Source organism: Megascapheus bottae, chromosome 9, assembly GCF_031878675.1.
Source record: "Megascapheus bottae isolate mThoBot1 chromosome 9, mThoBot2.hap1, whole genome shotgun sequence".
Taxonomy (NCBI): domain Eukaryota; kingdom Metazoa; phylum Chordata; class Mammalia; order Rodentia; family Geomyidae; genus Megascapheus; species Megascapheus bottae.
The window spans coordinates 34433198-34449934 of record NC_143517.1 but is presented as its reverse complement, the minus strand read 5'-3'; the positions used below and the strand labels follow the sequence as shown (position 1 = coordinate 34449934).

At 43.8% G+C, this 16737-nt stretch overlaps 1 protein-coding gene across 2 annotated transcripts in view; it reads left to right on the top strand.

Annotated features, from left to right (window-relative positions):
• The first annotated feature begins 1368 nt into the window (after positions 1 to 1368).
• The window catches only part of Runx1t1 (RUNX1 partner transcriptional co-repressor 1), a 140770-nt gene continuing 125401 nt past the window's right edge, over positions 1369 to 16737 (top strand). The window contains exon 1 of one of the 2 annotated variants that reach the window (XM_090339053.1): positions 1369 to 1409. Coding sequence is in view for 1 of the 2 variants with exons in the window: in XM_090339054.1 (XP_090195180.1) it covers positions 9068 to 9140 (73 nt within the window). In the remaining variant the exon portion in view is untranslated. Of the gene's footprint in view, positions 1410 to 9024; positions 9141 to 16737 lie in introns of those variants that run through there. The other variant, XM_090339054.1, reaches the window with a different exon arrangement.

Sequence of the window (16737 nt, the reverse complement as noted above, 5' to 3'; positions counted from 1 at the left end):
GGGATACCCTCCTTCCTTTCAAAAGTATGGATATTAACGTCGGAGGGTGGGGGGTGGGAGGGCGTCCAGCCAAGCTTAGGGATAGAAATGTGTCCCTCTGAATGGTACACCATGGCAGAAGTAGACAAACAAAGGAGGGGGGGAGAGAGAGAAAATGATAATTGTTTTCTCTAAGGCTATTATCTAATGCGAAAGCAAATAGTCAGTCTGGAAATCAGCTAACAGAAGGGGATTAGAGAGGAGATCTGAGGGTGGCTTGATTTCTAGCAGAGCTGTCTCTGCAGCCAGTGATGAGATACAGGCAGGGCAGCCAGGAGCGCTCCAGATGGCCCGGGGAAAGTGGTAGGCTTGGGTTACTGCAGGGCACTCCGGCCTCCCAGTGCAGGCGGCCAGGGAAGAGGGCATCACTAGGAACCAGCCCCACGTCCAGACAGTCTCGGAAAGGGCGAGGCCTGGAGGGGGCCGGCCGCCCCCGCCAGCCGGGCCTGCCCATTGTTAACATATACTTGACCTTCGTGACCCCCGCAACACACAGATGTCTCCCACCTCCACCCCTCCCACCACCCCACCCAACCACTCCCCGCCGCCTTCCACACCCGGGCGCGGGCCCTCCGCCCCCCTCCCTCTGCACCTGGTAGCGGCCGCGCCGCCCCCGCCGCCGCCTCCCTCCCGAGCGGCCCCGGCGCCCCCTGGGCGCGGGCGCGCGCCGCGGCGCAGCGCGGCCAGCCTGGTGCGGGCGCTGGTGGGCACCCAGCGCGCGGCGCTCCTGCTCCCCGGCGGACGCCCGGCCGCCCAGCAGATAAATGCGTTCGCCTTCCTCGACAGGGAGCGAGGGCGGGCGAGGCAGGCGCAGACGCCGCCGGTGACAGTGGCAACTCCCCGCGCCCCACATCACATTTGTCTGCCACGGCGCAGCAGCCGCCACCACCACCGAACCGCGAGCCGGAGGAAGGGGAGGAAGAGAGGGAGGGGAGGGAGCGAGAAGGGAGGAGGCGGAGTGGAGGCTCCGCAAGTCTTGGGCTCTCCGTGGAGGCTGCGCTTGTTTGGCTGGCGTCTCCCTCCCACCCTCCCCTCTGCTCTACCCACCCCTCTCCCCCTCCAATACCCCTACCACCCACCCGGAGATTTTTTTTAAATTTTTTTAAAATTGTATTTATTTTATTTTCTGCCACGGCAGCTTTGCTGTGCGCAGCGCCGGGACTAGCCACGGGCGCTCAGTGGGGCGGCTCGGCAGCCTCTGGGTGAGCACGCGTGGGTTCGTGGCCGCGGACACGCTGGCCTCTGGAGGGACGCCGCGTCGCCGTGCCCTCGACCCCCGGCCCCGCGGGCCCGACTGAGACGACAGGAAGTTTTATTTGCAGCTCGGAGCCCGTGGCGGATGGTGGGACTCTCCGGCGGCCCTGTGCAGTGTGAGTGCCCGCAGGCGGGCTGCCTCGGCGGGCGGGCGGTGGGACCCGGGCCTGGGCTGTTCCGACGAGCTGATCCCCTTCGCGGGGACCATTCCACCGCGAGGCTCCGGGGCTCAGCTCAGGTCGGATTGCGCCCCCGGGGTGGGGTGGGGGGGACGAAGGGGACCGTCGTGGGGGGGGGGCGTCTGCGAATGACATCGAACTTCCAGGCGCAGCCCGGCGGGCGGTGTTCGTGCATTCACTTTTGTTGTTGTTGTTTAACGTTAGCTTCTCCGTCTTTTGAAACCGTGTTTGGTTTTCTGTGTGATGAAGAAAGATGAAGGGGGGGGGATTCCTCCCTTCCCTCCCACCCACAGGACCGCGGAAGGTGCCCACGGCGGCGCGGCGCCCGGGTGGTCCCCTTCCGCACCCCCGAGGGACTGTAGACGGGACGGAAGCGGGAGGCTCGTGGGGCTGGTGGGAAGCTGAGCCCCGACCCCATCCTCCAACGAGAATCTTCAGAATCTTAACTTGCCGCGAGGGTGAGGGTCCCCACTGAGCGGCGCCCGGGCGCTGTGCGCCCAGCCTGGGAACTTTCCTAGTACTTCTTGGCCTTTGGAGGTGCTCGGAGGAGAGGAAGGCTGGTGGAAGGACCGGCAGGCAGGACAGGACCAGATCCCCCACCCCGAGGAGCAGATGTCCCGGGCTTCGCAGCTCAGGAGAAGTTGGGCAGCGCGGCCACCGCGGGATCTCCTGGCACCCCGAGACCCGCTACGCCCTCCTTGGGTGTTCCTTGGCAGCCCCGACTCCGCGGCGCCCGCTTTTCCTGTGCTGAGGGCGAGCCTGGTGCCCCGTGGCTCCCGCCCCGGGGGAAGCTCAGACCCAAGAGAGATCCTTTCTTTTTCCAGAAATCCCCGTGGCGACGCCCCAGGGGCCGGTGGACAGGCGCCCCACCCCCACCCCGGCGCCCCGCGGCTCCGCGCCCATTCGGCGAGCCCGAAAAGGGCCGGCCTCGTGGGCACACCCAGATCCTCTCCCTGGGACGGTCCCCGCGCTGGCGAGGATGCTTTAAGCTAATATGGATGTGTCAGGAAAAGGCATTCAAATCCAGTTCTTTCTTTTTTCTTTTTTAAATTGTTTCCTCCCTCCTCTTGGTTTTTATTTTATTTTACTTTATTTTTTTAAATAAGGGCGGTCCACCCTTGGAAAAGTTTTGAGTATGATGATTCCGGGAAGTAGAATGCGAACTAAGACTGTTACTAAAAATAATCGCCTTCCCGCCTCCCTTCCTCCCCCTCTTCTCCCCCCCCCCAAAAAAAAAGGCATTTTCAGTTTGGAGGATTTGGCCTGCGAGAGAGACTGACCGCCCGGATTGCTTTAGTCCTTGCAAAGGGTTGTGGAGAAAGGTCTGGAGCTTTTAGCTCTCCTGTAGGTTTGGGCAGCACTGATTCCAGCGTGGCCCGGCCTGACCGCTGCCTGGGAAGACCTACAGGCGTATGCTTTCAGGATTCCTGGTGTTCTGGGGAGAGGGATTCTGTAAAGCAGGCAGAGGCCAGAGCCAGGACCCGGGGACCCGGCGAGCTGGAGAGGCCACTCCAGACCAACTTCATGTGCTTAATGTAACTCTGAGCCCTCTTGAATTTTTAACTTCGCTTCCCTTAATTAATCTGCCCAGGGCCTGTATATAAATGGTTGTCCACAGCTGCTGCAAATTGATTTATCTCCTGATAAAGGTCGGGTTGCTGACCAAAGCATTCTTTCTACCTTCTGTGTGAACGAAAATGTGTTTTACAGCATCACCATCCCTCCCCGCCCCCCCCCCGTCTCCTTTTAAACATCTGTACCATTTTTAAGTGCACTCAGTGGCTTTTATTATCATTTCCCTCCTTTGCATAGAAGAGGAGTGGAGCTGGGTCTGTGCCCAGCTAGTCCACACTCCCTAGAATACAAATGGAGCAGCTTCCCTGAGATAAATGGTTTGTTAGTGTTGGGGCCTCCTTCTAGTTTACTGCAGAGGTTTGCCTTGACCATGTGAGCATTCTGTTGTATCCAGTTTGTCCTGTCATACAATTCCTTAGAGGAGATCAACAAACATCATTGTTTCTTAAACTATCCTATCCCCGATTTGGACACTGATGTTAGCTGTGATGTGTCTGAACAGAAGCAGATTGAGAATTCTATGTATGCATTTCCCCCGTTTGTCCTTAAAGTCTAGTATAATTTTAACATAGTATCCGAGAACAGAAATAGGGTTATATGATTTTATTTTCGGTTTTCTTTTTTACTACTATTTTTTTAATCCAGAGAGTTCTAACAATCATTTATTCACTGTTAATCAGATAATCTTAGTTCGATTCAGCCCCACTTTTTGTGTGTGTTGTATTCATCATTTGATATTTTATTAGATTACTCTTCTGAAACACAAATTGTAACAAAATAACCAAATCAGGCCTATTCTGGGTACATAGAAATCACTAAGATTGTACTAAGAACTTTATTGTCTTTAAGTACTGATGATTTATTTATAGGCCAGTTATAACTGCAGTCACGGTGTTTGAAAGGCTAAATATTGTGTGTATGAATTTTAGTATATAGTTTCTCCAGTGTCCAGTTTCTGAATAATGAGAGAGAAAACATCCTCTATTTTTTCCCTTCTAATTTTGGGTCAACTCAAAGAAGATAAGAAGTCTTTAGAAATATACTTCATTTTATAGACTAATTCTCCTTGACTCATTAATACTTGGTAGTCATTTGATTTTAAAATTATCTGTAAAATGATTCTCCTAGTAAATACTCTAGCTGTACATACAAACTGCACTAGTAAACTGCAAGTTACTAGAAATAGTAGAACAATGTTTCAGCTTCATACTGCTGACTTTTAATACTTTAACAGTTTTTCTTTCCCAAGAAAAGCAAAAATATTGTTCTTGGTGTTAGAATTGATGATGAGCTTTCTCATGGAGGTGCTAGTATAAATATTTTCAGATAAAAGAACACTTTATACATTTGAAAGAACTACATAATGTAAGGTGGCATTCAACCATATTTTATTGTAAAATAGAAGCTTAGCTAACTCTTTTCCTCCTTTTATAAAAAATATTGAAAAGGGATCAGGAGAAAAAAATGCTTCCAATAGCAATGCTGGTCAGTGGTTGTCAGTCTAGGACATTCTTCACTGTCAAATCCTGTTTCTCACTTCTTTGATATGAACATCAGCTGACAGGCACTGAATGCACAGCCTTCTTTATTGAGGTTTTAGGCAGGCAACATAGCCCTTCATAGCAAAGCAGTCTAAAAAATTGGCACCTGCAAGATTTGCATGTGAAAAAAGGAGTCCCTAGCATTTTTCTGGAGTGTTACTGTAAGTTATGTAACTTCAATATGAGAGACTACTTATTGGTTGCTGTTTAGGCATGTAAAGGTTCTTTATGATCTGGATACTTTATCCATCTTATAGTGGTCCACAGACCTTATTGATGGCAAAAGCAGGGAGAAGGGAACACTGGCTTTCTGAATGTTATTAATTATGGAATGGCCTTGTTTTTAATCATATGCTGGTAGAGTGCGTTTAGCTTCATAATTAAAAAATTTTAAGTGCCTTAAATGAATGAACTCATTCAATGCAGAAAATCATCTGTCTGAAGTTTAAACAAGTACATAAAATGAAGTCAGTATAAGTATCCATAGGAAACAATGTAGATTTGGGGAAAATATTGATTTCAATAGTTATAAACTTCAATAACAATTCTATATGAAAAATGTGTTAGCCTTTCCTACTTCTAAATTTCAGAAGGAGAAAATACTGTTTCCTTGTCATTTTTCTTGTTAAATTCTGCTTGATACCTGAATTCCCTTTACAAATTATATTTGGCCCTCCTTATGCAAAATAGATAACAAATATGAAATCAACTGAAAACCTTTGTGAACCTCAGAGTATCATCCCTCAATGGAGATGTTTTATTTAGAATAAGCTATGTATTACTATCTAAAGGGACACCTTCCAACTTTTTTTTTACAGCCATTAATATAAGAGTTCCTAAATAATGTTTAAAGAACAGTGAACATTTTATTAAAGCAAACATTAGTTTAGTTTAATGGAGGTAATTGTAAGAGATAAGACAGAGCAGGTTATCTCTGTGTTGTTTAAACAGAAGGAGCTACTTTGCACCATTTCCAGTAGCCATCTGTAGAAGAGAAGGGATTGCACCTGTCTGTCCACACTAATTATAGATTAGGGCCAAAGAAATGAAATTCGAGGAGGTTTTCAGCTAATGAAATCCATACTGATTTTATTGTAAATGCGTTTTATGTAAGAAGATGGTGGTTGAGTTGTGAGTGAATAAGTGGCTCTGTAGCTGCTAGGCACTTGGTTTTAAGGCACAATTCTACTGCATTAACCTTTGATTTAAAACAACAACAACAAATGAGCAATGTAGACATAGATATTAGCCCTTGTTTAGCATCCATAGCTACAATTTAGTGAACAGCAATGAGGTTCAGTGTGTAATTTAGAAATGTGCTGCAAAGCCTCTTACACATAAGGAATGTTTTCATATTCTGAAATGCAGATGAAGTAGAAAGTAGGTTCTGTTTTAACTTACGCATATAAAGCATTAGAAAATTAGAAACCTCTTTATGTTATTTCTCCCCACATTTCAGCTTCACATCCATGAGAAATTAAAGCAAAATGAGTGAGGAATGCATTCTGCAATAAAAGGTCACATGAATGTCTACCACATCTGTTTATAGTAATTATGAACATAATTAACATAAGAATTACAAATGAAATAATGACAAGCTGAGCAATGAGATATTATGGCATAATGGTCATATGCTGGAATTCTCACATTATAGTACACTAGAATTCACATACTCAAAGAAAGAAAGAAAATGCTAGATTTTTATCTGAATTAAAGCTTCAAAACTTATCTGCTTGGGGCAGATGGACTTATTGCTCTTATAGGAAGGCAACCTATTATTAGAAAAAGAACTAGTTGAAATTAAGATTTCAGCCTTCTAGCCTAGACTTTCAGACAGCTGTGATTAACACACCACTTTCTGTTATATACCTATTCTGGGATAATACTTGGTTATTGTATTGGTTTTTTTTCTTTTTTTTTTTTTTAGATGGAAAGCTTTGAAACATAGTGCTTGGTTTTTAAGAGAGTCATGGATTCTTCCCATTGGAGAACTAACTGGCTGATCTTTTCTGTAACTAAGCCACAAGTCAAAACAAAACACAAGCAAGAGAGTAGAAATACTGTTTCTTTACAAAATAAGAACATTGGAAGGTTAGCTTTTGTGCAATATTCTTCATGCCTACTATTTGGATGCCTTTTATAAAAGAATGTGATTCTATTCTAGGTTTAGTCCTAGGGTATCTTTCCATTTTTATTCCCATCTATTACTTGAACAAAATGGGCCTTGTGACATTCTTATATATGAAAATCTAGTGTGTTTTTAAAAATAGCCAGTCTTGAATGGAAAGATCAGTAGGTAGTCAGGTGTTTGGATGGTGTGTGTGTGTGTGTGTGTGTGTGTGTGTGTGTGTGCGCGCGCGCGCGCGCGCGTGTGGTGTGTATTCCTAGAGTTTCATTGACTTTTTAGGTGCAGGATGTAGTCTGTGCATAAACTGATCTAACTACACTGCAGGAAGAAGGGGCTTGTGTGGTTGCTTCTGGTTACTCTGAACACAGTTTTCTGTAACAGCTAGAAAAAAAAAGGTGAAAGGGGACCTTTTGTGAGAGCTCAAATGATACTCTGGAAATCTGCTATTAAATTTAAACATGTAGAAATGACAGATTTTCGCCCATTTAGTGCTCACTTGATTTTCTAATGCCAAGTGCCTGCCAAGTGATTTTTACTTCCTATCCTTGCATCCTCCTCTAATGATTGAAGCTGGTCACTTTTTGAAGATTTATGGAGAAATAGTACCTTGTTCTCGTCTTAGTGATACCAAGAGGTTTTCCACATTATTGGATTACTGGAGGATTGTAGCAGACCCTTTTTTATCTGACATTCATTGCATGACATGATTTTCACACATGCCCTTCCCCCACTCTGGCCAGCTCTCTCTTCACTTTGTGGTACCTATCATATTTCCCTTGATTCTTTTCTTGGGGTGGGGGCTTGAAGGGAGGGAGGAAGTGTACTATACATAATAAAGCTGCTTTGGGGGGGGCTAAGTGATTTGGAGGGGAGTGCTTGATTAAACAATGCCCCTGCTCATTTTCTGAAGGGCCTCTTAAAAATTTGTCTCTTTCAAAGGTCTCTGCTTTTTCTCTTAATCTTCTGTCTCCCCCATCCACCCAGACTCATTAATGTTATTTCCCATGTCCTCATTTCTGTCCCTTTTTTCACTGAGATCCCTTGCCCAAACTATTTTATGACCCCAGCTTTCACAGCAGCTGAGGTTACAGTGTGCGCCATGAAAAAGCATATGGTTTATGGAACTCACTCTTCAACTGCAGTGAGAGAAGGCGTTCTTAACCAGGCTTCAGTGCCTGGAAACACAAGAGCCAAGAGCCCCACTTCCCCCAATAAAGGATTTTTTTTTGCCACATTATCTGTACCCCATTAAGGATCTGATCAGATGCTCAGATTATCTGATGCGTACATTTAACCGTGAAAAGAGGCTCCCGAGGGATTGCTCAGGTGTGTCTCCCTCTGGACTCTGCTGGGGTAGAGGATGAACTCTGGTCTGACTGCCCAGCCTTAGCCCCTGCTTGTTCTCTGATTGATTCTCTGGGCTCTGGGTGGGCGAAGAGCTGGGAGGCAAGCACAAGCTGAGATTGATTGCCTTGATTTCAAATCCCCACCTCCAAAATAGACTCTCAGATGTACACAGAAGGCACCCCCCTCCCCCAACACAGTTTCTGGAGGTGGAGCAGGTGTCTCAGAGTCACCTGTGGCTGGCATCACAATGATGCTGGCTGCACAGTCTTAGGGGCTCCCCCCTCCTCTTTTAAACCTTCCTGGACTTCTGTATACATGACTGTGTGTGGGGGGGGGGGAGCATGGAAGGGTGGGAACTTAGGGTTGTGGAGATCAGCAGAGAAAGGGACCAGGATTTGCACTGTAGGTCAGGTTAGGTGGGCGGCAGGACCATCCAGTGTGGCCTTACCAGGATTGTTTTGCAAATCATGTCCCATCTGGATGGAAGTGCGGTAAGGAAGCCTCAAGCTGACACTTTTGGCCCCAAAGAGAGCTCTTGATCCCTTCCTGACCTTGACAGGCCTCCAGAAGGAGTCCCTCTGTGGCCCTGGAGCTGCGGGGACAGTTTTCTTGACTGGTCTGGATTCCTCCCCCTGCCCCCCATTTTTTAAAAAATTTTATCTTGGGGTAAGGATCTGGGGGGGGGGGTGGCAGACAACACCCCTTAAACCCTGGCTCTCACCCTCCCCATCCCCGCCGCCTCAGCCCCCGCCCCCTGCATCTCTTTTGGTTTCTTCCCTCTCCACCGCGCCCCCCCCCTCTCTCCCACTTTTCCTCCCTCTCCCGCTCCGTCTCACACGCACCCTCTGTTTATTTTCCTGCCTCCATCTGGGCCCGGCTGATATTGTAATCACCCCGATGCACGCGGGCCCCGCCGCTCTCCCTCCCGCGCGCACACCCTCACTCACACACAATGTGCCATCCCGACCAGCCTTTTACTTCTGATAAGCTCCGAGGTGTGTTTAATGAATACAAAGCCGGCGCGGTCTGGGTGCCGCCTCGGCCGCGGCCGCCTCTCCCGCGCTCCTTTGCCAGAAGGTAATCTCCGTGAACTGGGGGTGGGGGGGTGGGGGAGAGGGGTGGGGGGCGGGGGAGGGGGAGGGGGCGCGGGGAGGCGGCTCCGCTCGCTCCCTCTCTGCCTTCGCTCCACGATGCCGGAGTGGATAAAGAGCGGGGGAAGCGGAGAGGGAGCGCGCGGCGGCGGCGGCGGCGGCGGCTCCGGGCGGGCGCAGAGGATTTCCCCGGGAAGACTCGGCCGCGGGAGGCCGGGGACCGCGGGCTTTTGTTGTGCGGGGTGAGGAGGCGTCCAGCCCGGGCCTGGGCGCACGCTCGCTCGCTCGCTCTCTCCACCCCCCTCCCCGTCCCCCCTGGCCTGGCCGACCGGACTCGCCGAGGTGAGGTTACCCGCTGGGGCCTTATCTTTAATTGGGTTTATTTATTTTTATTTTTTTTTAAACCAGTCTGAATAGATTTTAGAGAGATTGGAGAAAGAGGGGGCGTGTGTGTATAGATGTGGGGAGGGTGGGAAACAATAGATTATTGATGGACCGGATGGTAGAAGGAGAGGGGAAGAGAAAGGACCTGCTCAACAACTTGATTAGTTCTATTATTATTATTATTATTATTATTATTATTATTATTATTATTATTTTAATGGTAATTGGGAAGGCGGCGACAAACCCTCTCTTCCCTTCTGGTGGGAGCAGGCAGGGGCTGTGGAACTTCGGTGGGATTCTGCAGGACTTACAAGTGTCTGACTTGGGCATCGCTCCCCGCCTGCCTCCTGCCTCACCTGAGTGCTGAGCTCCCAGACTGGTGGGCTTGGGTGTCAGGGTTGGGTTTGGGGTGAGGAGGAAAGGCACATGAAGCCTGCGGTGGAGGCGGAATTAGTTGATCGTATACTGTGATTCAACTTTGGCTAGAGGGAAACACTCTAGATCTGTTAGGTATTATGCTTTGCATCTGAACATATATATGAATAATATATATGTATGCATGAAGATATACATATATACATGCACACATATATGCGTATATATGCTTGAAGTCAAGTGCTAAAAACTAATAAATTGTCTTCTTGGCTCATGAATATATTTCAAATATTTATATCAAACTTCAGGAGTTTTTTTAATGAATACAAGTAGACCAAATGTTTGCTTTTGCCCCTGTATATTGTCAGGATAGGTGTATCCTACGTAGATAGATGGGATCCACTAACTAAAAGCCTAATTAAAATTTGTTTAAAGCCAGAGGGGCATGTTTCCTTGTTGACAGCAGCAGATCGATGGGGTAAGACAATAGAGTCCCATTATTTCACTTCCATTGACTGAACATATTGACATTTCAGGTTTGCTATTGCCTCAGTGAGCATGAGGAAACACTGAAATTCACAGACCAACTGGTCAGAGTAGCACATATATTACTGTATGTCATTTCTGCCTTCAGGTTACCTTATCACCCAGGCAGAATGGAAAAAGACAGCCTGTAATTCTTCAGAAAAGGTAGACCTTTTTTTTTAAAAAAAGTATCTGACAGATAGCAAGTTTTAGGACCCTCATTAAAAAAAAATCTAGAAGGGGATAGTTCATACAAATAGGTTGAGAATTTTTATTAAAAAAACTAATCTAAGAGTCAACCTAGCTGGCAGTCTTGCATGTTTTGTATCAAATAGCCACTTTCAAGACTTACCTTTGACCTTCCTGGAGGTTTGCACACTGTTAAGTCAGTCACTTCATTTAGGGGACCAGCTTGTGTTTGGATTACATCCATTCTTTCCCACTTTTCTGGGGTAATCGAACAGCTAAGCACTTGCTAAATCTATACATGTAGGGTCTCTTCAGAAAATAGGACCTAATTCTGACCACCTATTTCGATATTATTCCTTTTGGCTAGAATATTCCTTTTGAATTTTAAGTGAATTGGAAGCTGCATATGTGCGTATACAATATACTGTATACCTATATATACAGAGAAATTTGTGTCTATTGCAAGCAAATGAAATGAAAATACTATTTGTTAATACCATTTGCTTAGTAGAACCTAACATTTTATATGTTTTGCATAGTTTTAATCAAATAAAATATTGAGTCAAAGAAATATGAACCGCATAGAAAAGTAAATATAAAAATATGCCCAAAGGATGTAACATATATTTTAAAGTTGAACAAAAATGTATAAACTATTATGAATAAGATTTATACACAGCAATTGTTACTATAAAGCAGGCAACTGATGCCCTTTAGAGCATTTAGAACAAAACTAGTCTTTTATACCATTTTCATGAAAATGTTAGGTTTCTATTTGATCAGCAGGTGCTGTCTAGATGAAAGCCATGTGTAAATTTTCAGAAGGCCAAAAGTGTCAATTCAGAAAAGGAAAGTGATAAGAGAAAATGCAATCAGTTTTCCTGTTTTCAATTTGTGCAGGATTTGAAGAGCTGTTTTGTTAAACTGCTACATCTGCTCCAATATGAATATTGAACTGCTTCCACTAAAAATAACAACCTATAATTTGGAAGCTACTGAAGTCTTTTGTTAATGTGAGTGGGTTATTTAAAAACAAAAAAAAAACAAAAAAGTAAGACAAAAAACAATTTTCCATTCTGACAGTCTCTTGCCTAATGTGCATTTTCATTTGTTGGAGCGTTTATCTTCAGCCGATAAATGGGATTATGCAATTAAGGCTTCATCTCTTGTTTGACTATAAGAGAGGTTTCCATAGGTTAAAATTCTGGTCCTATAATAACTGATGCATACATAACAAAATCAAAACCACCTTCTTCAATGCATTTATTGAAAATGAGATAGTTATTCCTTACATTTTCTAATACTGTAATTTTTAAGTTGCTGTGGACCATTGTAACAAAGTTAACACTTTCCCATTTCATACTGAGCATTCTGTGGCTTATTTCACCTTTAATATACCTGCAAATGCAAGTTTAAACTAATCAGGGATATTTTACCTAACAGGGCTTTCAGAATAATTTTTTTCAAGCTTAAATAAAATGATTAAATTATGCTTGAGTGCCTGCATACAAAAGCCTTGGCTTCTATAATACTGCTAATCAAATAAGTTTTATGGACAGGGAAAGCACCACATTAGAGAAAAATTGGATGCATTTAACTAGTGACATTTCTAGGAACGACGTGTTCTTTAAAATCATCTAATATTAATTAAAAAGAAAGTTCTAACATGTCTTAAGTGATCACAATAAAATAATACTTTATCCTGTACTGAGAGAGTGAATGGGGCATGCCTGAAATGTAGGCATGGAAAATTAAGGTAGAGAGGAAGACTGATGCAATTCGAATAAGGTTCAATATTGATTCAATCCTTGATTGCACTCAGGGTGACTTGTGGGTAAAGTAATTTGTCCAGGGTGAGACCTGATCACTGCTTTAGATCAATTAACTATGCTGCTGTGTCTTCACACGTGAGTTGTGAGACACATTCTTCATGGATAAACCCAGGAGATCTCAAAATGAATTAAGGAAAAGGGCAGACTCTAGGACACATTAAAATATATTTGATATTAACGCAGTAAGAGGTAATATGAAGAATAGTATCGAATGTATGTATTATGATCACTTGTACAGCCAGACAAATATTAATGTTCTAAAAATTGTAATTTCCAATTAAAAGTCCAAAGTGCAGATGTTGGGTTGGCATATTTTTAGCAGAGTTAGGGGGCATGTGGCCATATTTCCTGGTAGAGCACCAGATATTCGGCCATTCAAGACAAGAGTTGAATCACTTATCAGTATTAGTAAATCTGTTCACCCAGATAATCCTATCAGTTGATATGGATGAAGTGAAACCACAACACTTTAGAGGGACCAAGAGATGAGGGTTTCCTAGGATTTCTCCAAATGTTTATATGTCTAAGCTCTATTAACATGAGAGCCACTAATGAATTAATGGCTTCTGATTGATGTTTAAAGACCAGGGATCCTTTTGATGGTGAAAAAAATTAAAGTTATCCATGCTGTTTACAACTTCTGACATTTTCAGTGCCCAAGGGAGATCAACTTTAAAATTCCAACTGTGAATTTTCTGTGGCTTGGAACTCATGAAGGACTAAAGCAGTCATTTGTTTGTGTAGGTTTTGTATGGATCAGGGTCTCTAAGGCAAATCAGTATTTGGGTGAGTAGAGCCTTTAAAGTGTAGATCTTGTGGCAGAGAAATGCAAAGGACACAAATGCAAAGTTTTTCCATTGTCTGTCCAACAATCTAAGCACCTCTAAGTGCCTTGGGGATGTGATTGACTGCCTTCATTAATCTTTTAACACCTGGGGCACAAGACCACTTCAGCTTGTACTCTGGGCTTTCAAGGACTGCCATATAGTTGTTAGGCCTGGGAGAGACAGAGGAATTGATAAATATTAGAAACTTACTATGGGCTTGTCTCAATGGTTGGCCAGTATTTGACTTTTTCCTTCTTCTCAGGGAACTTCAGCCTGTTGTTCTAAGGCAGGGCATCGCTGTGCTGTTCTGGCTTCACATTTGCCCCAGTTTAGAGTAGTGATGTCTCATTGATATGTTGCAAATTAATGACCTACTTTGTGCTTCAGTTGTGATAATTAGGACCATCATAATTAGAACCAGGCTCCCTAGTTTCCTCAGCTAGCATGACCTATGAATCCACAGTTGAACTCAACCCCTCTTTTCCACCCACCTAGGAATCAGAGGGGACTTCTGACTGACATATTCTTGGCAACTCTCAAGTGACTGTCAGTTTTTATTGCTCTATACCTTCAAATCCAAGTGTCTTTTCCCTTGTCAGAATGTGTCAATCCTATATTTCCCAGGCCTCGGGAAGTCAGTTTGTTTCCTCTGTTTTAACCCACTCTGGAAACAGTTTCTACCGAAATGTCCCTAGACTCATCCCAGTCCTATAGGTCACTTTATATCTTGATCTCAGGTTCTCTCAGACAGATTTGGTTTTCTGGGAACCTTCTACAATGGGAGGGAGAAAGACTGTGCACCACCTTTTCCTGTAGAGAGTTTGTAACTGGTTAGTATAAAATGTTCTCTGTGTGATACAAAGCAGGACTTGGAGTGAGTTGGCCTCTGATTAAGAGGCAAAAAGAATTGCTTTTCGATTCAGTCCCTGACTTTCTGAGAGGCCTGAGATATCCCTAGCCCTCAAATGAATTCTTCAGGAGCAAGAAGATACTTCTATGTTAATTTATATGTGACACTGAGAATAGAAACCTTAGGGCATTCAACATGGGGAGGGGAGTAAGCAATAGTCTGCTTATTCAGGGAAGAAGAGCTAAAGGATTGAGGTTTTGTTCAAGGAACTATACTTTTGTCCTCACTTGTTGCTGAACAATCTGATGAGCTGGATGTCTGACAATAGAAGTTAGGCTAAAGTAGATGGAACCTGGTTGTGATGTGCACACATTCACCATACCCCCTGTCAAAGTGTGAACCTGAGTCACTGGGGAAATTTAAACACTGACCTCTTTAAACGTAACATTTGTGAAAAGAAGTTGTTAACAACTCATTTAAATGAACAAGGCACCTTGTCCTACAACTCAAGCTTACATCTTGAGTCAAGGAAGTTTGAACAATTGTCATTTTGTTTCGCTTAAAGAAACAATTTCTATTGCTTCTGAAAATGTTCAAAATTTAATTAGGAATAGCACCTTGAGTTGGGGCTTTGTTTCAGTTTGTAAAATTACAATAGGAGTTCTAAAAATGGGACATTATTAAAAGTTTGATCTTAACATGAAATCTTTAGCAATAGAGCAAGGCTAGGTTTCTTTGGAACTTAGGAGCTAATACATTGTCTGGTTTGACCAAGGTGAATACTGTACTATTTATCATCCAAGACATTTTTATCAGGGACATCTTGGATTGACAAGATTTAGAAGTAATGCATTTTTCATTTCTATTAGGAATGAAAACCACGGGAATCATCGTTGCTTCTTAGGCTGCAGAAGTTTTAGTGTATTGTGATTCATAGTTCAATGTGAAGCCAAATTGAAGTTCTTTGCCACAAAGGAAAAATTAGAAGTGAATAAGCAGTGTGTTCTTAGTTGGTGCTAGAGTCTACTGAGCTGAAAGGAGAATATAGAGAAAATGCTCTTAGGAGGTATGATGGGAGTTTGTCTAAAGAAGCTGAATAGATTGGTATATGCTAATAGTATCAGAGGAAACAGTGCCAAAGCAGCGATGAGCTATACATGTGGCCAGGCGGTTTGATAATCAGGCACTGGGCAAGGAAAATAGCTGTGAGATGTTATTATACAGAGGGTTTGGAGCACTCTTTTGCTAGCATTTTTTTTATGGATAATTCACCTAGCAACACTCAGGAGATCAGAGCCTAAGGATATTAGAAGAACAGACAGATAATGGTACCTAAAAGGATCTACCTAGATTATAATACCAGGGAAATAGCACAGTAGTTGTACAGGTAAAATTTCAAATGCATTTTCATTTGATTTGGCAAGTCAAATATTAGAGATTGGGAGGGAAGCCATCCACCGGTGATTGTTAGTATGGTGATAAAAGTTGTGCTTTAAATACACAGTCTTAGGAAGTTAGTCTGGTTAAAACTAGAAGTATGATAATCTTTCCATAACCTCAAGACAGAGGAAGATGTGAGCTGTAAGACAGGTCATGAAAGACTGCTAGTTTATTTTCAGAGTCTATGCATATGTTATGTACACAGTGATGAGCAAACACAGCTGGGAAGAACAGCAGATGATATTAGGACTGGAACTGTGGTGTTTGTCAGACTGACATAGTAATCCTTCTTTCCTGTGAAAGGGTTTATTTTTTTCCTTTTCTTTTTTTTATTCAAAGCGACTGTTGGGGTTCTGAAAGTTTTATCACGTGTCAGACAGGTATTGTGCTTTACTAGCCACTTCCTTTGCCCACCTGTCACTCATTTTTATTCTCATCTTTAGCTACATTTATTTAGAAAGGGGATTCACATTTGACTTTGGATGAGAAACAAATGTGCACAATGAATTCTCATCCTTTTGTTTGACTAAGAGTAGGTAGGTCAACTCCGGTTGGAAGGGAAAGGAGATATGATCTTCCATGGACATGTCCAAGTTAAGCTGTGAGTTGACTGGAGGAAGCAGGTAGAAAATATCAGTGGGAAGCAGAAATAAAAAGCCATACAGTATACTGCCCTTTCAATGTAATTGGACTGTTTTTTTTCTTAAAAAAAAAAAAGGAAAGGAAAATGTTATACTATTTTTGTAGTACTGGAAAAGACCCCTTATAGAGCATCCCCCCCCAAAAAGGCAAGATGTCTATTTCCAAAAGTGAATCTGAAGTAAATGGATAAATATTTAATAACTATTGACTATGTGTAAGGCAGAGTACAAGACACAGGCACAAGGCAAGTAGCAGGCTTGGTTCCCACTGAATGAAAACCCATTCAGGACAAATTAAGTAGCTACAATGAGTGTGAGCTTCTGTTGCTTACCAAGTGGTACAGTAAATGGGATTTTACAGGTGGGAGTGAATTAGATTATAGACTTGTCTGGAAGCAGAATTTATCAAGACAAAGGTATTATAATGGAATTGGAGTAAGTTAAGAATGGAGAGGTTGAGGGGTTGGGGAAAGAGAATTTATTAATAAGCATGGTTGCAGAAAGAAAAGGAAAAAAATCA